Here is a 17,030-nt window from a genome sequence, read left to right on the forward strand (position 1 = left end):
CTTTTCATGCAGAAGGTCCTAGGTTCAGTCACTGGCATCTCCAGTTAAAAGGATCAGGAAGTAGGTGATGTGAAAGCTCTCTCCCTGAGACCTTGAATAGCTGCTGTCAGTCAGAGGAGACAACACTGACTTCAATAGATGATGTACTTACCACTTCAACTGGTGCCTAGGAAAATTCCAATCACAGTAAACCAGTTAGATCTCTTAGGCGCAGAAAACCTTTTGCCTTTTTTCTTTTTTGCTATATACTAACCTGGCAATTGTCCTGGTGGTCAAGGTTTAGGTAGGATCTTGGATCCTAGTGAGAATGGAACGTTTCTAGTGATGGAGCCACACAAAATCACATCTTCCCCAAACTAATTTATTAGTTTCTTTGCCTTATTCTGCTTCAGATAATTTAATTATCTGTTACATTCTGCAACGATTCAATACTCAGACATCAATCTGGATTCAGCAATAGTGGCATTGCCCGTGGAGTCAAAGAGGAAGTTACTGAGGCTAGAATCAATTTCACTGGCAGCTACTATCTCTGGGCCCTCACTTAGCTGGAGTTTCAAGATGACCCTGCAGGCCTGGATTTGCACCTGTTCCTCAGGGTGAATGATGAGGGAGAGAAGGCGGTCAGATAGACGGGAGTCTTCTCCAAAGAGGACCTCATGAAGGGACAACTCATTGTACTGCCAGTTCATTGACTGGTACTGGGGAGTCAGACGTCCCTCACTTAGCCGTTCCACAAGCACCAGCATCTCAAAGAGGAGATTTCCCAGCTGGGAAGGTTGAAAGAGGTTCATGAATTCAGGATGCACCTTAGAAAGGGACAGCATAAGGGTCAGCATCATGAGTCAACATCTTCAGGCAGCTGAGACCTGAAAGGCTTCAACACAGGAATAGCCACCACTGCCTGCACTGTTTCTTTGGGGGTCAGTAGCAGGATTTGGCTCCCTTGGGAGGACTGGGCACCTGCCCTCATTGTGTGGCTCAATGGCTCTCTCTCTTCCCACACATTATTCACACAAGGAAACTTTCCCTCTGGGGGTTGCACTTTGATATTGCTGCTCACTTTTTGGAGGAGGCCTGCTTCTCTTGAGGAGACCCACCACTGCTCATGTCTTGCATGAAGGGGCAAGTGGTGGCAGCTGCTCCTTACAGCCTCTGGAATCAAAGCACCACAGCTGGAAGCAACTTCCCTGCCCCTCCTCGTTGAGGAGAAAGAGGATAAAACAGTCCTTGCAGGTCAATCATTTGCCCGTACACCTTTGCAGGCGGATGGGCAAGCAAGAGGTTGTGGCTGTCAGGATCAAACAGCAGCACCTGTCCCTTCCCAAAGGAAAAGGGTAGGCAGTACCCTTGCACTACTCCCATGCCCACTCTTATTGGCCCGTTTCCTCTTTCATGCCCTGCCTGGTGGCTGCTGCTGTCAGCCATCACAACTCATCCATCGGGCAAGGCCTCAGGGATATAAGCAGCATTTTCCATCTTCCTGTGCTGTCTAAATAGGGGAGGGGGTCAAAACTCATTCATCAGGAAAGGGGTATCAGAAAGCATATTACCCAGCTCCTCCTTCAACCTGGAGTCAGCCCATGGCAAAACAGATGGCTTAGATCCAGTATGTGGCCAACAAGGAGTGATTGTGGCTTATTGGCATGCAGAAGGTACCGGGTTTAATCCCCAGCATCTCCAATTAAAAGGATCAGATCACGGATGATGTGAAAGACTTCTGCCTGAGGACCTGGAGAGCCACTGCCAGCCGGAGTAGACAACAGTCTGACTCAGCATAAGGCAGTTTCATGTGTATGTTATTTGTGTGTAACCAGATTTGTGGCAACCAGCCACAGATCTTAGACACTCATGAGGACATATGCTTGTATTTGTTCTTAGCTGAAACTTCTTTGCTTCAGCAGATTTCTAAAATCAAATCTTATCCTCCTTTTTTGCCTGTTGCTGCTCTCCTCCCTAAGGTTCCCAATGGAGGTAGGATGGTCGTTCTTACCTGGCAGTTCATGATGTCATACAATAGATCTTCGTTCTGGGCTAGCATGCTAAGAAATTTTAGAACCTGCACCTAAGAAGAAAGAGAGAAGATGAAGATGATATATTATATCTGCAGTACAATTGAATGCCTGTGTATATGTCTTGGTTTCCAAAAATGACCTCAAAGACTGATAGCACAGGAGGTTTGGGCTGAATGCAAGACATAACTTAATACCTGGGCCACAGGGCTCCCCGATTGCAGAATGTCCATCAAGGAAGGCATAAGCTTTTTCGGTAGCAAATGAGTTTGAGCCGGCAACTGCAGTGCATTCAGCAGTCTCAACCCAGCAATATGCACATCATTATCCCAGAAGGTAGTGATCATTTCAAGAACTTTGGGGACAAACTCCTGTAAAACAAAGAAATATTTAATAGGTATGAACCTAGTTCTTGAACAGCCTGAATTATACATGTCACTGCACACAGCAATCAACATCACAGAATTTTGCTTCCTGAGAACTTTGACTGCCATGTTTGTTATTTAATGGTTTCCAAGGTCAATGCTCACAATATTTATTTTTACCTTTCATTTTGGCAGGAGGAGCATTTCTACTCAAAGTTTCATGCATGTGGTGCATAGGGTTGCCAGTTCTCTCTCACTACCCAATGGGAGGGTGGAGTCCCTGTTACTTATCTAGTGCATGGCATGGGGCCAATTCAATCCATTTGGGGCCCCAAATCAGCCCCCAAATGAAGCATGGGAACACTGTCCCGGGTGGTGTGATGATGTCACTTCCAAAAGTGATATCACCACACCTGTTGGGAGCACGTGGTGCGCGTTCCTGAGGTGCCTGCTGGTGGCAGGCAACCTCCAGGAGCTTGCTCCCTCCTGCCAACCGCTGGGCAATTGGCAGATGAGGGGACAAATCTCTACGAGTCTGCCCACCACCAGTGGGCACCTGAAACCCTACTGATGTACTCTGACATCTTTATCCCAACAGCGTTGTATTGCCTAATCAAGTGTGCCTGCAACAAGCCTGTCATGTAGCATCCGGTCTAGGGAAGCTCCAAATTCACAGATTGCAGCTCAGCCACAAATTCAGAAATAGCTTCACCAGGTTTCTGCTGGCAACTACAAAACTTCAGGGACTGGACTACTCCTGAAATCTCTGGGCTTACATGCTGTTGTACCAGAGTGCACAATTCTTCAAATTTTTCTCACCTGGCTTTTGAGGTTCCACCAACTTTCTTAAGAGGGTATGCATCTTTTGCTAACACACCGTAAAAAAAAAAAAATTCTATTTCTCTACATCTTCAGTCTTGTTTGCTTTAAAATAATGTTCCAGCCTCTCAGCCTACTCAGCCCACTCACATAATCCATCAAATTCCATCAAGGCAGTCTGGGTCCTGCTAGGTCACAACTAGCCACAGTCAGCAACCAATTGAACAAACTTGGCAAGTGGAAAGTGAAATTAAAACAAAGCCTTCTCCATTGGAGAAAATGGCTGTGTTGGAAGCAGGACTCTGTGGCATTATAGCACACCAAATCTTATGCCTCTCCAAACCCTATCATCCCTAGGCTCCACCCCTAAAATCTCCAGGAATTTTCCTGCCTGGATTTGGCAAATCTATAAGAACCTGAACAATATGATAAATCTCAACCTTCACAATGTATGGGATGCACTGAGAGGAGCTATGCAAAAATGAAAGTCAAAAGTCACATCAGGGTGCTTGTAACAAAGAGATTCTGCCATCAGAGTCTGGCCTGGTTAACTGGGGAGGTGAGTTACAGATGTGCAGACCCCTGACCTAGAACAAAATTAAAAATGACTGTGCCAGGGGCTCCCAGGGAACAGGTTTGGGCAGCACACCAACCAGTTCTCTGGAGAGGCAGCATAGGATTCTCCATGTGTGCTTCCTTTCTTGGAGAATATAAATGGTTTTGTTCCAGGGGATAAGAAGAAGCAGACACTGATTGCAACACATATCTCATTTGTTTATTCCTTGTGTTATTAAAATACTAGACTGGGCTCAAGGCAATTCAGAATGATGTCAACCTTTGTTAAGGTGTTCTGTAGGAACGTTTTTTCTTTTTGCATAACGAATGCTTCATTTCCTAATTGCTGAGCATGACCTGTATATATCTGTCCTCTCAGTAGTGCTTTTGTTCTGGGAATATTTCATTTCGGAAGAGTTCAAAGTGCATTATTTTGTACCTGGGAAAATAAAATACTACTCCCATTCATTACTAATTTGATACTAGTTTGAAAAATGACGGTGTCTGAAAGAACATCCTGGGTTCATATTGGTTATTTAGAACGTAAGTAGTGACCTCCCCAAGCCTATGATGGTGCCATTTGTGAATCTTTTCTTTGGTGGGTTTTTAAAAAGGAAATTCTTTGGAAGATGTGCACTCTCCCATTGTACAATACAGGAGCAGATTTTAACAAGAAAAAATGCTGTACAACAGCAAGCACAGCTTCCTTTTTCTGCCCCAATCTGAGCAAGCATATCCCCTTACCTAGTATGTGTGGGTCAGATCCAGTCCTTTTAGCACAGAAGAAGCACTTGTGAGAGTGTATATTTTAGAAGTGCACCTATGAAGATAGTTTCAGGTGGGTAGCCATGCTGGTCTGCAGTCAAATAGCAAGCTCCGGGTCCAACAGCAACTTAAAGATCAACTAGATTTCCAAGGTATGAACTTTTGAAAATCAAAGCTCCCTTTGTCAGATACAAGGAGTGGAAAAAGGAAGGAGTCTTATAATCTACTCTTAAATCAGCAATGGAATGTTCTGGGAGATTCAAATGTTCTCCCACTGATTTTATGAAAGTTGAAAATCTTTATATCAGGCGTGTGTCCATTTATTCTTTTGTGACAGGACTGACCTGGGCTGTTTCCAGACGGCTTACCTGCCTCCGGAACGTCGCGCCATGTTGTGGGGAAAACGCGAAATATCGCGTTTTCTCGTGCGAGTTTTGCGCGACGTCGCGATATTTCGCGTTTTCCCCGCAACATGGCGCGATGTTCCGGAGGCAGGTAAGCCGTCTGGAAACGGCCCTGTTTGTCCAATGTAGAAAGTTGAAGGGAATATATAAAGCAGAAAATTATAAAGCAAGATTACTGAAATTGAGTTTATTTGCAAATTTGGAACAATGGATCCTCCAGGATTGAATTAGGAGATAGGATTTTTCTCACATTACAGATGCTAATTTTCTGCACTTCATGGTGGTGGTGGAGAGTGCTGTCAAGTCATAGCTAACTTATGGCCATGAAACCCCCTGGTGGGGTTTTCATGGCAAGTGACTAACCCCTGCTCTATCAAGCTAATTACAATATATATTGTAGATAGCTTCTGGACACTCTTTAATTTTCAATACCCCTCCCATCCTCTGCCTGGATTATAAAGACTCCTTCCTTTTTCCACTCCTCATATCTGACAAAGGGAGCTTGGAGATCTAGTTGGTCTTTAAGGTGCTATTGGACCAGGATCTTGTTCTACAAGTGCACCTGAGGCTTATTTTCTTGTGAGTAAATTGTGCCCTCTAGAGGTGACAGATTCATTGCTTAGGATTAGACATGGGCACAAATCGAAACATGAATCAAATTTTGTGACGAATCGGGCCAATTCATGTATCGCAAAAACACATATTGTGGGGCTGCGTTTTTCATGAAATCCACGACTTTTGGGGCCGATTCAGTCGATTTGTTAATGCTTCATGATGCCAGACAGGCTGGCGCCAACCCATTGATTCCCTAGGCAACATAGGCCCGGAACGTCTGCAGACCTTTTGTTGCCATGGAAATCCCAATCTTAGCCCATATAACCTTGATAGGCAGCTGTCCCTGCTAACCTGAGAGCTCCCATTCTGTTCTATGAGAGCAACGAGCAGGGGGGAGATGGGCCTTCTGTAGCCATGGGAACACCAATCTCATCCCTCCAAACCCTGTTAGGTAGGTCTGTCTGCCAACCAGAGAGCTCCTGTTCTGCTCTATGTGAGCGTTTCTTATATAAGGCACAGCTCTGTGCCTCCTGCCTTCAGTTCCAGTAGACAGAGGGAGAGGGAAGAGCTGTTGCTGGGATTTGGAGTGAGAGTGGATTTGGGAGCTTTTGGCTGGATTTGCTGCTGCTTCAAAAGAGACTAAAAAGCCTCTTATTTTCTGCTCTTGTCCTTGCTGGGAAGGTTGTTGGGTGAGGGTGCCTTTTTCCCTCCACTCCATCCCACTCCAGTCTCAGGGCATTGCTTGGCTCTGGGGCCTAGCTTGACAGAGACCACCCCCCACCCCAAGCCCATGGCACTCAGGGGAGGACAGAAGGGAGGTGGTCTCCCAGTCAACATATTGCAATCTGCACTAAACTTGGAGGGTAACAACAAGAACACAAGGAACCCCCTGGGGACACAGACAACACTACAATACAAGGCCCAGGGTCACAAAAAATCAAGCACTCAATAAAAATGTAATTAGTGTATTATTCAAAAAGTGCAGAAGTGCAAGTGTGCAAAGATATTTTACATAATACAATATCACAACAATTTGAAATGCATATTTTATCAAAACATCAGATAATGAGTCAATAAATACATTCATACAATCCAAAAAATTCATCACTGGTGTTGAGGAAGTGCAAAGAGTGCATGGAAACTGTCCATATGTCCAAAGTTGGAATGCGAACGTGTCCAGAGACACCTAGCCGACGGGCTTTAGCTTGCTGTTACCAATTCCCGTTTCGGTGTTTCTTCTTCCTGGGCTAGACTCTATGGACTGGAAAAAGAACTTTCCCCATCAATATTATAAATTATTATATTATACAAAAATTAAAAGATTACAGTCATTTCCTTACTGTCCAAAGGCAACTCTCCTCACGGCACACACCATACCAGTTAGAAAGAACCCGATAGATACAATTAATCTAAGACACACCCCATGTATAAATAACACGCCTTGGGTCACGAAATTGACAGAATGAACGGCCCCTCAAAGGAACAGTACTACCTGAAACAAGTACTATTAAGCTGCCATATACCAGAGATCGCAACTCAAATACATACTACCTGAAAGGGAACCCAGCAAGAAACGGTTACCTTTACCCTAAAAAGGGTAGTATGTATTTGAGTTGCGATCTCTGGTATATGGCAGCTTAATAGTACTTGTTTCAGGTAGTACTGTTCCTTTAAGGGGCCGTTCATTCTGTCAATTTCGTGACCCAAGGCGTGTTATTTATACATGAGGTGTGTCTTGGATTAATTGTATCTATCGGGTTCTTTCTAACTGGTATGGTGTGTGCCGTGAGGAGAGTTGCCTTTGGACAGTAAGGAAATGACTGTTTGTAATCTTTTAATTTTTGTATAATATAATAATTTATAATATTGATGGGGAAAGTTCTTTTTCCAGTTCATAGAGTCTAGCCCAGGAAGAAGAAACACCGAAACGGGAATTGGTAACAGCAAGCTAAAGCCCGTCGGCTAGGTGTCTCTGGACATGTTCGCATTCCAACTTTGGACATATGGACAGTTTCCATGCACTCTTTGCACTTCCTCAACACCAGTGATGATTTTTTTGGATTGTATGAATGTATTTATTGACTCATTATCCGATAGACTACCCCTGTTCTGATGAAATATGCATTTCAAATTGTTGTGATATTGTATTATGTAAAATATCTTTGCACACTTGCACTTCTGCACTTTTTGAATAATACACTAATTACATTTTTATTGAGTGCTTGATTTTTTGTGACCCTGGGCCTTGTATTGTACTAAACTTGGAGGGTGGCTGGAGGAGAGGCTGCTGAAGTCTCCTTATGAGTTTGGCATCTCTGAGTAAGAAGGGGGCTGTTGTAAGGCCCCAGGATCTGACAAATCATGAACCTAATGAATTGTTTCATAAAACGAGACATTCATGAAAGTTTGTGGTTTGTGGAACGCGATGAACCACAAAACTCAGGGTGCATTCCCCCCCCCTCATTTCGTGCCCATCTCTACTTAGGACCCTACTCATGTTGTCTCCTCTTTGTTGCTGTCTACTGAAACAAGAAGATGATTTCCTTTATATTTTCCCGGTGATATCTCTGTTAACTGTTTCATCAGCCTGAAAGGGCTGTGAGTGCAGGATATGAATGTTTAAGAGCATTTAAAGGAAAGATTTTTTTTCTCCTTATGGAGCAGCGGGGGAGGAGCCATGCTTTTACTTGATATTATAGCAGCCACAATCAAATGTGCTGTTTCTCCTTCTAACAGTCAAAACAGATTTGATGTGAAAGATCCATGATTAGGATCTTTGACTTCTATAAAAACTAATTAGCAATGGCAGGAGGCAGCTTTGAAGACTGGGGAAGGGTCACTAGGCGAGAGGGTGTTTAATCTTTTTCTCTCATGCATCTTCCAGATTCCTTTCCAAACCTGCAAATCACTATAGGAAAAAGACAAGCACAAGCACATAAATTAGTTTTCTCCGCACAGATCAAATGGCAACTTTGGACAAGTATTTTAAACTGGAAAGAAGCACTGGAGGAAAGGGTTCAAAGGAACCACATGGTGCTACTGATTGCTTTTCTAAAAAAGCCTGGAAGCTCCTAACACAGATCTTTCGTGCGAGATCTGTTTTGGTACCAAGGTTGAATTCACATGGGCATGTTCATCACTTAATCCCTGCATGGTTTTTTGAAAAAGCATTCACAAATCCAATCCTCCAAACAGAGTATTAACATCACTTCCCATCAATGGTGTAGTGTGGGGGGAGGGGCAGAAGGGGCAGTCGCCCCAGGTGCACAATTTTGGGGGGGGTACCACGGGGCACTGCACCGAGGGCAGCCTGCACTCAGTGGGAGGCCACCTGCGGCACCCTGGCCACCTGCCACGCTGATGGGGCGGCTGGCTCGTTGGGTGCTGAGCTGGCCATCCCGCAGCTGAGGAGCACGCTGAGCTGGTGGTGGTGGGGCAGGCGGCTGCCATGGAGGGCTGCCTGATGGGGGCGGGGAGGCAAGCGGCTCGAATTGTAGGAGTACTCCCAGTCCCTGCACGATGACGTCACTTCCAGCAACGTCATCGCACAGTCCCGGGAGTACGTGCACACTTTGCACATGTGCTTGTGGAGCCCGGGAATTGCCCCAGGCACTCCAAACCTACGCTATGCCACTGCTTCCCATATCTTTAGACCCAAAGCTTTTCAACACAGCCAAGTCACACATTCAGCTGTAAGTCATCCAATGGCAATGCACAGAAATCAACCCTTTACACTGTAAAAAGCCTGGTCTAGAAGAACAATTATTGTTGTAAAGAATCACCTGAATTCTGATTTTGAACTTGCAGATGCTAGCAAAGGCCTTGAGGGCATTTAGTGCCTGAATCTTGATACCCATGTCTTGATCATCTAGGAATGAGGCCACTAGTGTGATGTCATCATAGGTACAGGCAGATGCCTGAAGAAGCAGAACACAGGAAATTAGTGGGTAATGTGGCTGTACTGAAACACCAGGTACAACTCTCCTCCCCATCCATTTTCAAATAACACTTTCAATGAACTCAATGGGCTAAGACTGGAGAAGGACTGCACAGTCTGGTAACAGATCCATCTTGATTCCAGTGGTTTCAGTATTTTAACCACTTACTTAATCTTTAATGTGATTAACTTAATTTTCTAGACATCCCGAATTTAGGAGTCTGAAAATAATTTTAAATGAAAGTTTAGAAGTCAGTTTCATGATCAGAAAAGTGATTGGATCATGATTTTATTGTTCTAATGATTGTCTGTAGATAAGGAATAAACAAGAAAATGCCCAATTAAATTATATCTTCCAGATGTTAATATGTTATATTCTGAAAAAAATCAATATGAATCTTTATTAGAAAAAGTAATATATTTGCTTCTCAGGTGATCGCATTTCACTTTGCAGCAGTTTGCTAATATGATCCTGCCAATGGTGTGAAAAGCAGGGTGAAGGTGAGATTTCAAACACAAAGGATCATACAGTGAAAGGGCACTGAACCCTTCCTCCATCCACCACATCTCCCTGTTTTCCATTCCTCAGGGGCATTCCTCTCCAAAGTGAACCCAACTGGGGAAAAAGCTGCTGAGGAAGGGGTTGTGGGAAGAAGACAAGCAGAAATTGTGGGGTTGGGGGAATGGTTTGAAACTAGTGCCAATCACAGGAGACAATTCTGACCTTGGTCAGACTTAGTGTGAGTAAGCTTTATGTGTTTATTGGCAGATTGTGTTTAAAGGCATGGGTCTGCTGCCATCCTGTATTACCCGGATCCTGTGAAACATGCTTTAACAATCCAGGGGTTGACTCCAGCTACCTTGCCCATGCCTGACTGCTTTTCTTGCTCTTCCAAACTGTGCCATGTCTGTTGCAATTCTGGATTCTCACCTCTTTGTCCAGTAGGTAAACACACCGTGTGATGCCAAGGAGAATCATTCTCTTGGCATAGTCATCTAACCTTGGATTGAGGGAAAGCAGCAATCCCCTGAGCTCTCCAGAGTCCTTCACAGTAACATTTGGAGTCTGCTGCTCTATGGCAAGTTCTGGCAACAAAAGCAAGAAGGAAAGGAAAGGCATCGAGAATGGCGGGAAGGTAAACAGAGAGATGGGTATGAACGTTAAATCAGCAATGAACAGGACATGTATGGAAATGAATAAAAATGCCCAGTATGCTCTGATAAGGCCATAATAATTTAATGCATTCTCCTTTTTCAACAAATTGATCTCTTGGAGCTTTGGTTTTAAAAGGAATACAATGCCAGCTGCAGGAACAGCCACTTGGGGATATCTGATATTTAACTCCTAGCAGTTCACATTTCATTAAGCAGATTGTCTCACTGCAGAGATATGGACAAAATAAAGGCAGCCTTTGAGCACATGCCAAGTAGGAATTTGAAGACAATAATGCAGACCTTGAAAAAAGCCACTCAACAAGCCTAGGGGCAGAGAGGAGACCAAGGAGAGCCAACGTTTCATTCATGCAACTATTCTGAGGATAGCACAAGGACATCCCTTGGTTGCTGAGAGGGGACTCACCCGCATCCCAATGTTGGGAGGCCTCAATATCAAGAATCAGCACCCAAGTAAAACCAAGTAAAAAGCAGGAAATACTGGCAAAGAATAGGGCAAAACCCTGGATAAACTGATGTACCACAGATCTCTCTGACAGTGTATACCACCAGGGCATGCCAACTATCTTATACACCCTCTTACAAACAAGTTGTCAAAGAAATAGGAATATCAAGTTACTTCTATACAAATGCAAACACATCTACTTAGAAATAATAAAAGATTTATAGGCAACTAAAATCTGTTAAGTGTTACAATGGACGCTCTCATGATGACACCTTTTGTTATTTTTTTGCATACCATCAGGAGTACTTTGAGGAGACAAAGAGAAGAGTACTGGGTAATCAAAGTCACAACATTAGGGCAGTCTTGAGGCTATCTCCTGTTGTAAATCACAGTACTCCAGAACATCCCCATCTCCCACTATCTCTGGCTGAATTGTTAATTGTGCAAGACCATTACATGTAGGTGATGTGAGAGGCAAAGAGAGGGAGGCAGCCCAGGACTCATCCCAGCATGCAACTTAAGAGAGCCAGAGAACCAAAGTTTTACTTATACATGATACATAAAGCTCTACTCAAACTATATAGGTATAAAATAAAAATCCCTTAACAGTTGCACTTCCAGAGTTTTGTAGGATTAAGACTGTGAAAAGCTCTAGAACAAACTGGGTAGGGAAAGGGTACAGTCCTTCCTGTCTGAGCTGAATCAACCTTTGTAAGCTGCTGGGAAGCCTGTGTTACAGCTGATTCACACATAACATCATGCAAGGGACATTGACCAGGCAAGTGTACATGTTACCCCTGGTTATTTAGGAGCATATCCAGAAGGCCAGATGCCCACGTTTTTGGTTTGGCACTGACAAGCTAACCCAGTACAGCTTGAAATCTGCCAAATGGATGCACCTTCTTCTGAATGGTTTTTTGCATGGCCATAACCAGTACCAGAATATAGTAAAATGCTGTGGGAATGCTTCACCATCTCCCTGTATTTCCCTCTTACTCACTGGCAAAGGGAAGTGGCTCTGGGTTGTAGGGAGGGCTCTGTATCCCTGCCATGATGGTTTTAGCCACCAGGTAGACAGCCCCAGCTCCTGTAGCCATTGTTGCCAAATTCTGGGGGGTTACCATCTCTAAGTACTTCATCTCCTTTCAAACCCCCAGTGATCCAGATTGACAAGGCCCTTCAGTGAAAACGCTAGACTGTTCACTACATGGTTTGTGACATCACCAGCTTCCATCATGACATCTGCAACACACTGTCACAGCAGCTGCAAAAAGTAAAGCAGCAAGAAGTTAAGGTTTTTGTGTTCTCCTGTTCTGCTGACCAGTTCAACAGGTCACTGTTCTTTTGTCCTCATCTGTAAAATGGAAACAAGTACTGTTCTTCCCTATCTAAGGATAAGCCTGGGAGAACCTCCATAGATGAAAGCTAAGTACAGGAGTGAATGAGCTTTTCCATGATAAACCTCTCCTTTTATAAGTTGATAGTCTTACAGCACTGGAAAAAACCATTTATATTACATTCTATGATTTGCACTGAATGGGAAGTATTAACAGTGTTTGAATTAATAATAATGCATGATTAAACATCTGGTCCAACCACTTTGTCATACCTTAATAAGACTCAGGTCAAAGTTACAAAGAAGACTGGCTGTGGCTTGGTTTGTACAAATCCTACTGAATTCTATAGGGCAATGTAATTGATGGCCATATGAGACCCTTAGGGAAATAAGGAAACCTGCCCAGACACTGGGGTCTTGCAGAAGCAGGGCTTTGCTCGACCTCCAATCAACAGTGTTCCCCAAATATAACCTTTTATTTCCTCCCAAAAAACGAATGGATGCCTTATGGGAAAAAGGGAAGTTTTCTGCTTGGAAACTATTACAATAGAGGCAAGCCTTGCCCTTAGCTGTTATGGCCATGCTCCATTGTCCTACGCCAATATCAACAAGATTCTGATGAAGAATCTTGGAGTATTAGGGTTGGAAGGAAACTTGGAGGTCATTGAGTCCAATCCCCTGCTCAGTGCAGGTCTCCAGCCTGGGCACTGACCATAATGTCAGCACTTTATGCTCTATGACAAGTAAAATTCCCATTATGCTTGGAGAGTGCACTCATACATTGCAGGGATCTCTGAGGGTCTTGTGTCCTGAAGACTAAACACAGACACATTGTACATCCCCATGTGAGTTCTTGCTTCTCATGCTTTTCCTCTGCCAGTTATTGATCAGGAAAGTATTAGAGATCTGATTCTTTTCTTGCTTCCAGTGGAATAATTTAACCTGAACTGAGGATATAGATCTGATATGGAACTGCTATGAAAAAGGTAGAATCTGAAGTTAATGCATTTTTGATCAGTAAAAAACAGGGACCTCCTTCCAGCAGATGGCAACAGCAACCCAACAATATGCTCTTTGTTCTTTGTAAGGGAAACTTGCCTCAGCTGTGCAGGCCCCTCCTTGTGTGGCATTATACAGGTGGATAGATCTATCAAAGGCTCGGGTTCCTTGTTCCTGAATTCATGTGCTTTAGAACGCCATTTAATTTAGGGAAGTCTACTAGGATTTAATACTTGCATATGAAAAAAACATTGTTTTAGGATTGCACACAGAATAGTGTTTGCAGCTTTGGAGTGCTCTGAAATGATGATGTTAAATCCACCCACCCACCCTCCAACAAGAAAGGAACGAATGTGCATATTTTAAAGAGCTGCACAATCTAAGGGATAGGAAATTGTGAGTAGATTCTCATGGAGATCCTACCATTTATTTGTACAAATAACCTTGCGCCATTCCAAAATCGCAAAGTTACATAACAGAAATATAAAATGCTCAGTTGATGTGCAATTAGAACAGCTAAAGCTTAATGGCGGCTTAAAAATAAAACAGCCTCTTGGAATTGTTTACTGGCTTGGCTCCCAAAAGCCAGACATGCTGAAAGTCTGGCAGATCTCCAGGGATTTCCACCGAAAATGCTTCTCTGCATGCCCTAATTATTCTTATTTGATGCAAGAGCAATAGCCTCAAGAGGGCACTCTAGTTTAGTCTTTAGTAGGGCATACCAGATGAGAGACAGATTCAGTTTCATCTTTGTCAGTGAGATTCTCTAGGTTATATTGGACTAGGCTGTTTAAATCTTATATGTCAAAAGCAGTACCTTGAATTGTTCCTGGAAGGATACAGCGAACAATGTGGCTGAGATTATTCACCTCAGTTCCACTGGGGCAGTCTCTTCAGATGATAAGGAGTCTCTCTCAGGCCTGAGATCTCTGAGGTGACCCTGCGGTCCTGCCACAGCAACCAATTGCGGACCCTGCCCCCAGCAAGCCAACAGACCAAGAACCACCTGGAAAGTCCTGCACCCCATCGGCAGTTTCCAATGACCTGGAGCTGCTGCAGGAGCCCTGCCAAGGTCATGTGCCCACAGGGGCTCCTCCAGAACCTCAGGATCAGAGACAAAGGAGGACCAAGGCAGAAACAGGGACCCGGTGGAGGAACCCACAAGGAGCAGCCCTGAGTCTATTTCTCTCCAAGGAAGGAGATGAGGTGTAGTAGTTCTTGACAGGAGCTGGGACTTTAACCTAGGCTGTTTCCAGACGGCTTACCTGGCTCTGGAACGTTGCGCCATCTTGTGGGGAAAACGCAAAATATCGCGTTTTCTCATGCGAGTTTTGCGCGACGTCGCATGATGTCGTGCAAAACTCGCACGAGAAAACGCGATATTTTGCATTTTCCCCACAAGATGGCGCAACGTTCCGGAGCCAGGTAAGCTGTCTGGAAACGGCCCTAGTTATCAGAAAGGTCAGGGTCAGGGATACCAGCTTCTTATTAGTCTTTAGAAAGTTGGAAGCGTTGTTGCTTCCACAGCTCCCCGAAGGCTTGCTGTTGTTGTCTTGGCTTCTGCCTGCTTGCCTCCATGTCCTGCTTTGTGTCTATTCTGCCTTACTTCTGCCTGTCTTGTAGCCTGCCTGGGACTGCCGCTGGCTGCAAGATAAGACAGCAGTGCTGGTGTAAAGTGCTCCCAGCAGTGATTTGCTCTAAGCTCCCCCCTTCCAGAAAGTGTAACTTGCAGAATGACTGTGCATTCCATATATCTGATGAGGAAGGACCATGACTTGGTGATAGAGTGTCTGCTTTGGACAAAGAAAGTCCAAGGTTCAATTCCTGGCCTGAGACCCCGGAGAGCCAGTCTAACTCAGTATAAGATAGCTTTACATGATTCTATGTTTGTTAATGAAGTGGGGTCTTATCCACAGACTTATGCTGAAATAAAATGTAGTTTAGCTTCTAAGGTGCCATGAGACCCCTGTTTATTTTTATTGCAACACACTAACATGGCTGTACCTTTGAAAGTATTCCCAAACACAGGTATGTTCTTGCCTAATGTACCTGCTCAAAAGAACCAGATGTGTTCATATGCACCTTATTTGGAAGCAGATCTCCAAGTGATAGTGCAATGTCTGCATTACCAAGTATAACATCTGTAAAGACCACAAGTACATTTTGCTCCAGCTACAGTCACAGCCTCTTATGAAGTGTGAGACGACAAAAGGCCTATGTTCTTTTAATGTTGCCATTTTCTATAATGCTGCTATAAAACCTACATTGGCTAAAACATACACTTGTACCATTTCCTGTATTCTGCACAAATACAATGATAGAAGATCAAATGCACTTTTAAACGTCTCTGGAAAAAATGACAATTCATGCATAGACACTGAATTCTGGAGCAGATCAATATAAAAGATGTGCTATCAAGTTAGCCAGTGGTCTATTTAGTCTAGTATCTTATTTCACATAATGGTTAACCAGTTTTCCTGAAGGTTCGACAAACAAGGCATAGAGCCCAAAACCTCCCTCATGATACTACCTCCTAGCACCAGAGTGTGTGTTATGTGCTGTCAAGTCACCTCTGATCTATGGTGAACCTATGAATGAAAGACCTCCAAAACTTCCTATCATTAACAGGCTTCCTCAGATCTTGCAAACTGGAAAACGTCTTCCTTTATTGAGTCAAGCCATATTGATTTGGGTCTTCCTCTTTTCCAACTGCCTTCCACTTTCCCCAGCATTATTGACTTTTCCAGAAAGTCCTGTTTTCTCATGATGTGACCAAAGTACAATAGCTTCAGCTTTGTCAGTTTAGCTTCTAGGGAGAATTCAGGCTTGATTTAATCTAGAATAGAAATGGGCATGAACAGCAATACGAACAAAAAAAAGCCATGAACAGCCCAATCCACTGTTCGCAAGTAAGCTGAGGCCCTGTTCCCAGTGAACATGCGTTCGTTCCAAGCCCTCTTTGTGGCGTTCATCAGCTGTTTGTAAAGCCAGACAGTCTGGCGCCTGTCAATCAATTCCCCTGGCAACATAGGCATGGACTGTCTGAACTCTGTCTGAATTCCTTCTAGCTTTCCTTCTGGCTTGTAACCCCTCAAAGTAGCTTCCAGCAGACAGTCCAGTTTTTGTCACTGTGAAAAGAAAATGACAAGAAAGGGAGGAACCCATGTATCTGGCTTTCCCAGGGTCCAATCTCACTGAAACTTGGGGGGGGGGGTCCTTCAGAGGACAGTGAGGACTATGTCCCCTGCAAATTTGGTGGGTACTGGACATTGGGAAGGTCAGTTGGTAACCCCTCAAAGTAGCTTCCAGCAGACAGCCCCATTTTTGCCACTGTGAAGAGAAAATGACATGAAAGGGGGAGACCCATGGATCATGCCTTTCCCGGGGTGCAATCTCTCTGAAACTTGGGGGTCTTCAGAGGACAGTGAAGACTATGTCCCCTATAAATTTGGTGGGTATTGGACATTGGAAAGGTCAGTTTGTAACCCCTCAAAGTAGCTTCCAGCAGACAGTCCCGTTTTTGCCACTGTGAAGAGAAATTGACATATAAGGGGGAGACCCATGGACTCTTCTTTCCCCAGCTCAAGTTCAGCTAAGTCCAAAGGGGGCCGTTCTGGCTCCCATGAACCTCCAACTACAAACATGTTCGTGAACATGTCATGTCTGTT

General features: G+C 44.1%; 1 protein-coding gene across 1 annotated transcript; it reads right to left on the reverse strand.

Annotated features, from left to right (window-relative positions):
* Window positions 1–425: 425 nt before the first annotated feature.
* ARMC12 (armadillo repeat containing 12) lies at window positions 426–12,166 on the reverse strand. The gene is made up of 6 exons (XM_054980414.1): window positions 12,028–12,166; window positions 10,341–10,495; window positions 9,255–9,389; window positions 2,207–2,380; window positions 1,991–2,062; window positions 426–806 (listed from the first exon to the last, which is right to left on the reverse strand). The coding sequence occupies exons 1-6, from the start codon at window positions 12,164–12,166 to the stop codon at window positions 426–428; spliced, it is 1,056 nt and encodes a 351-aa protein (XP_054836389.1).
* Between the last annotated feature and the right edge of the window lie 4,864 nt (window positions 12,167–17,030).

This window comes from Eublepharis macularius, chromosome 5, assembly GCF_028583425.1.
Source record: "Eublepharis macularius isolate TG4126 chromosome 5, MPM_Emac_v1.0, whole genome shotgun sequence".
Taxonomy (NCBI): domain Eukaryota; kingdom Metazoa; phylum Chordata; class Lepidosauria; order Squamata; family Eublepharidae; genus Eublepharis; species Eublepharis macularius.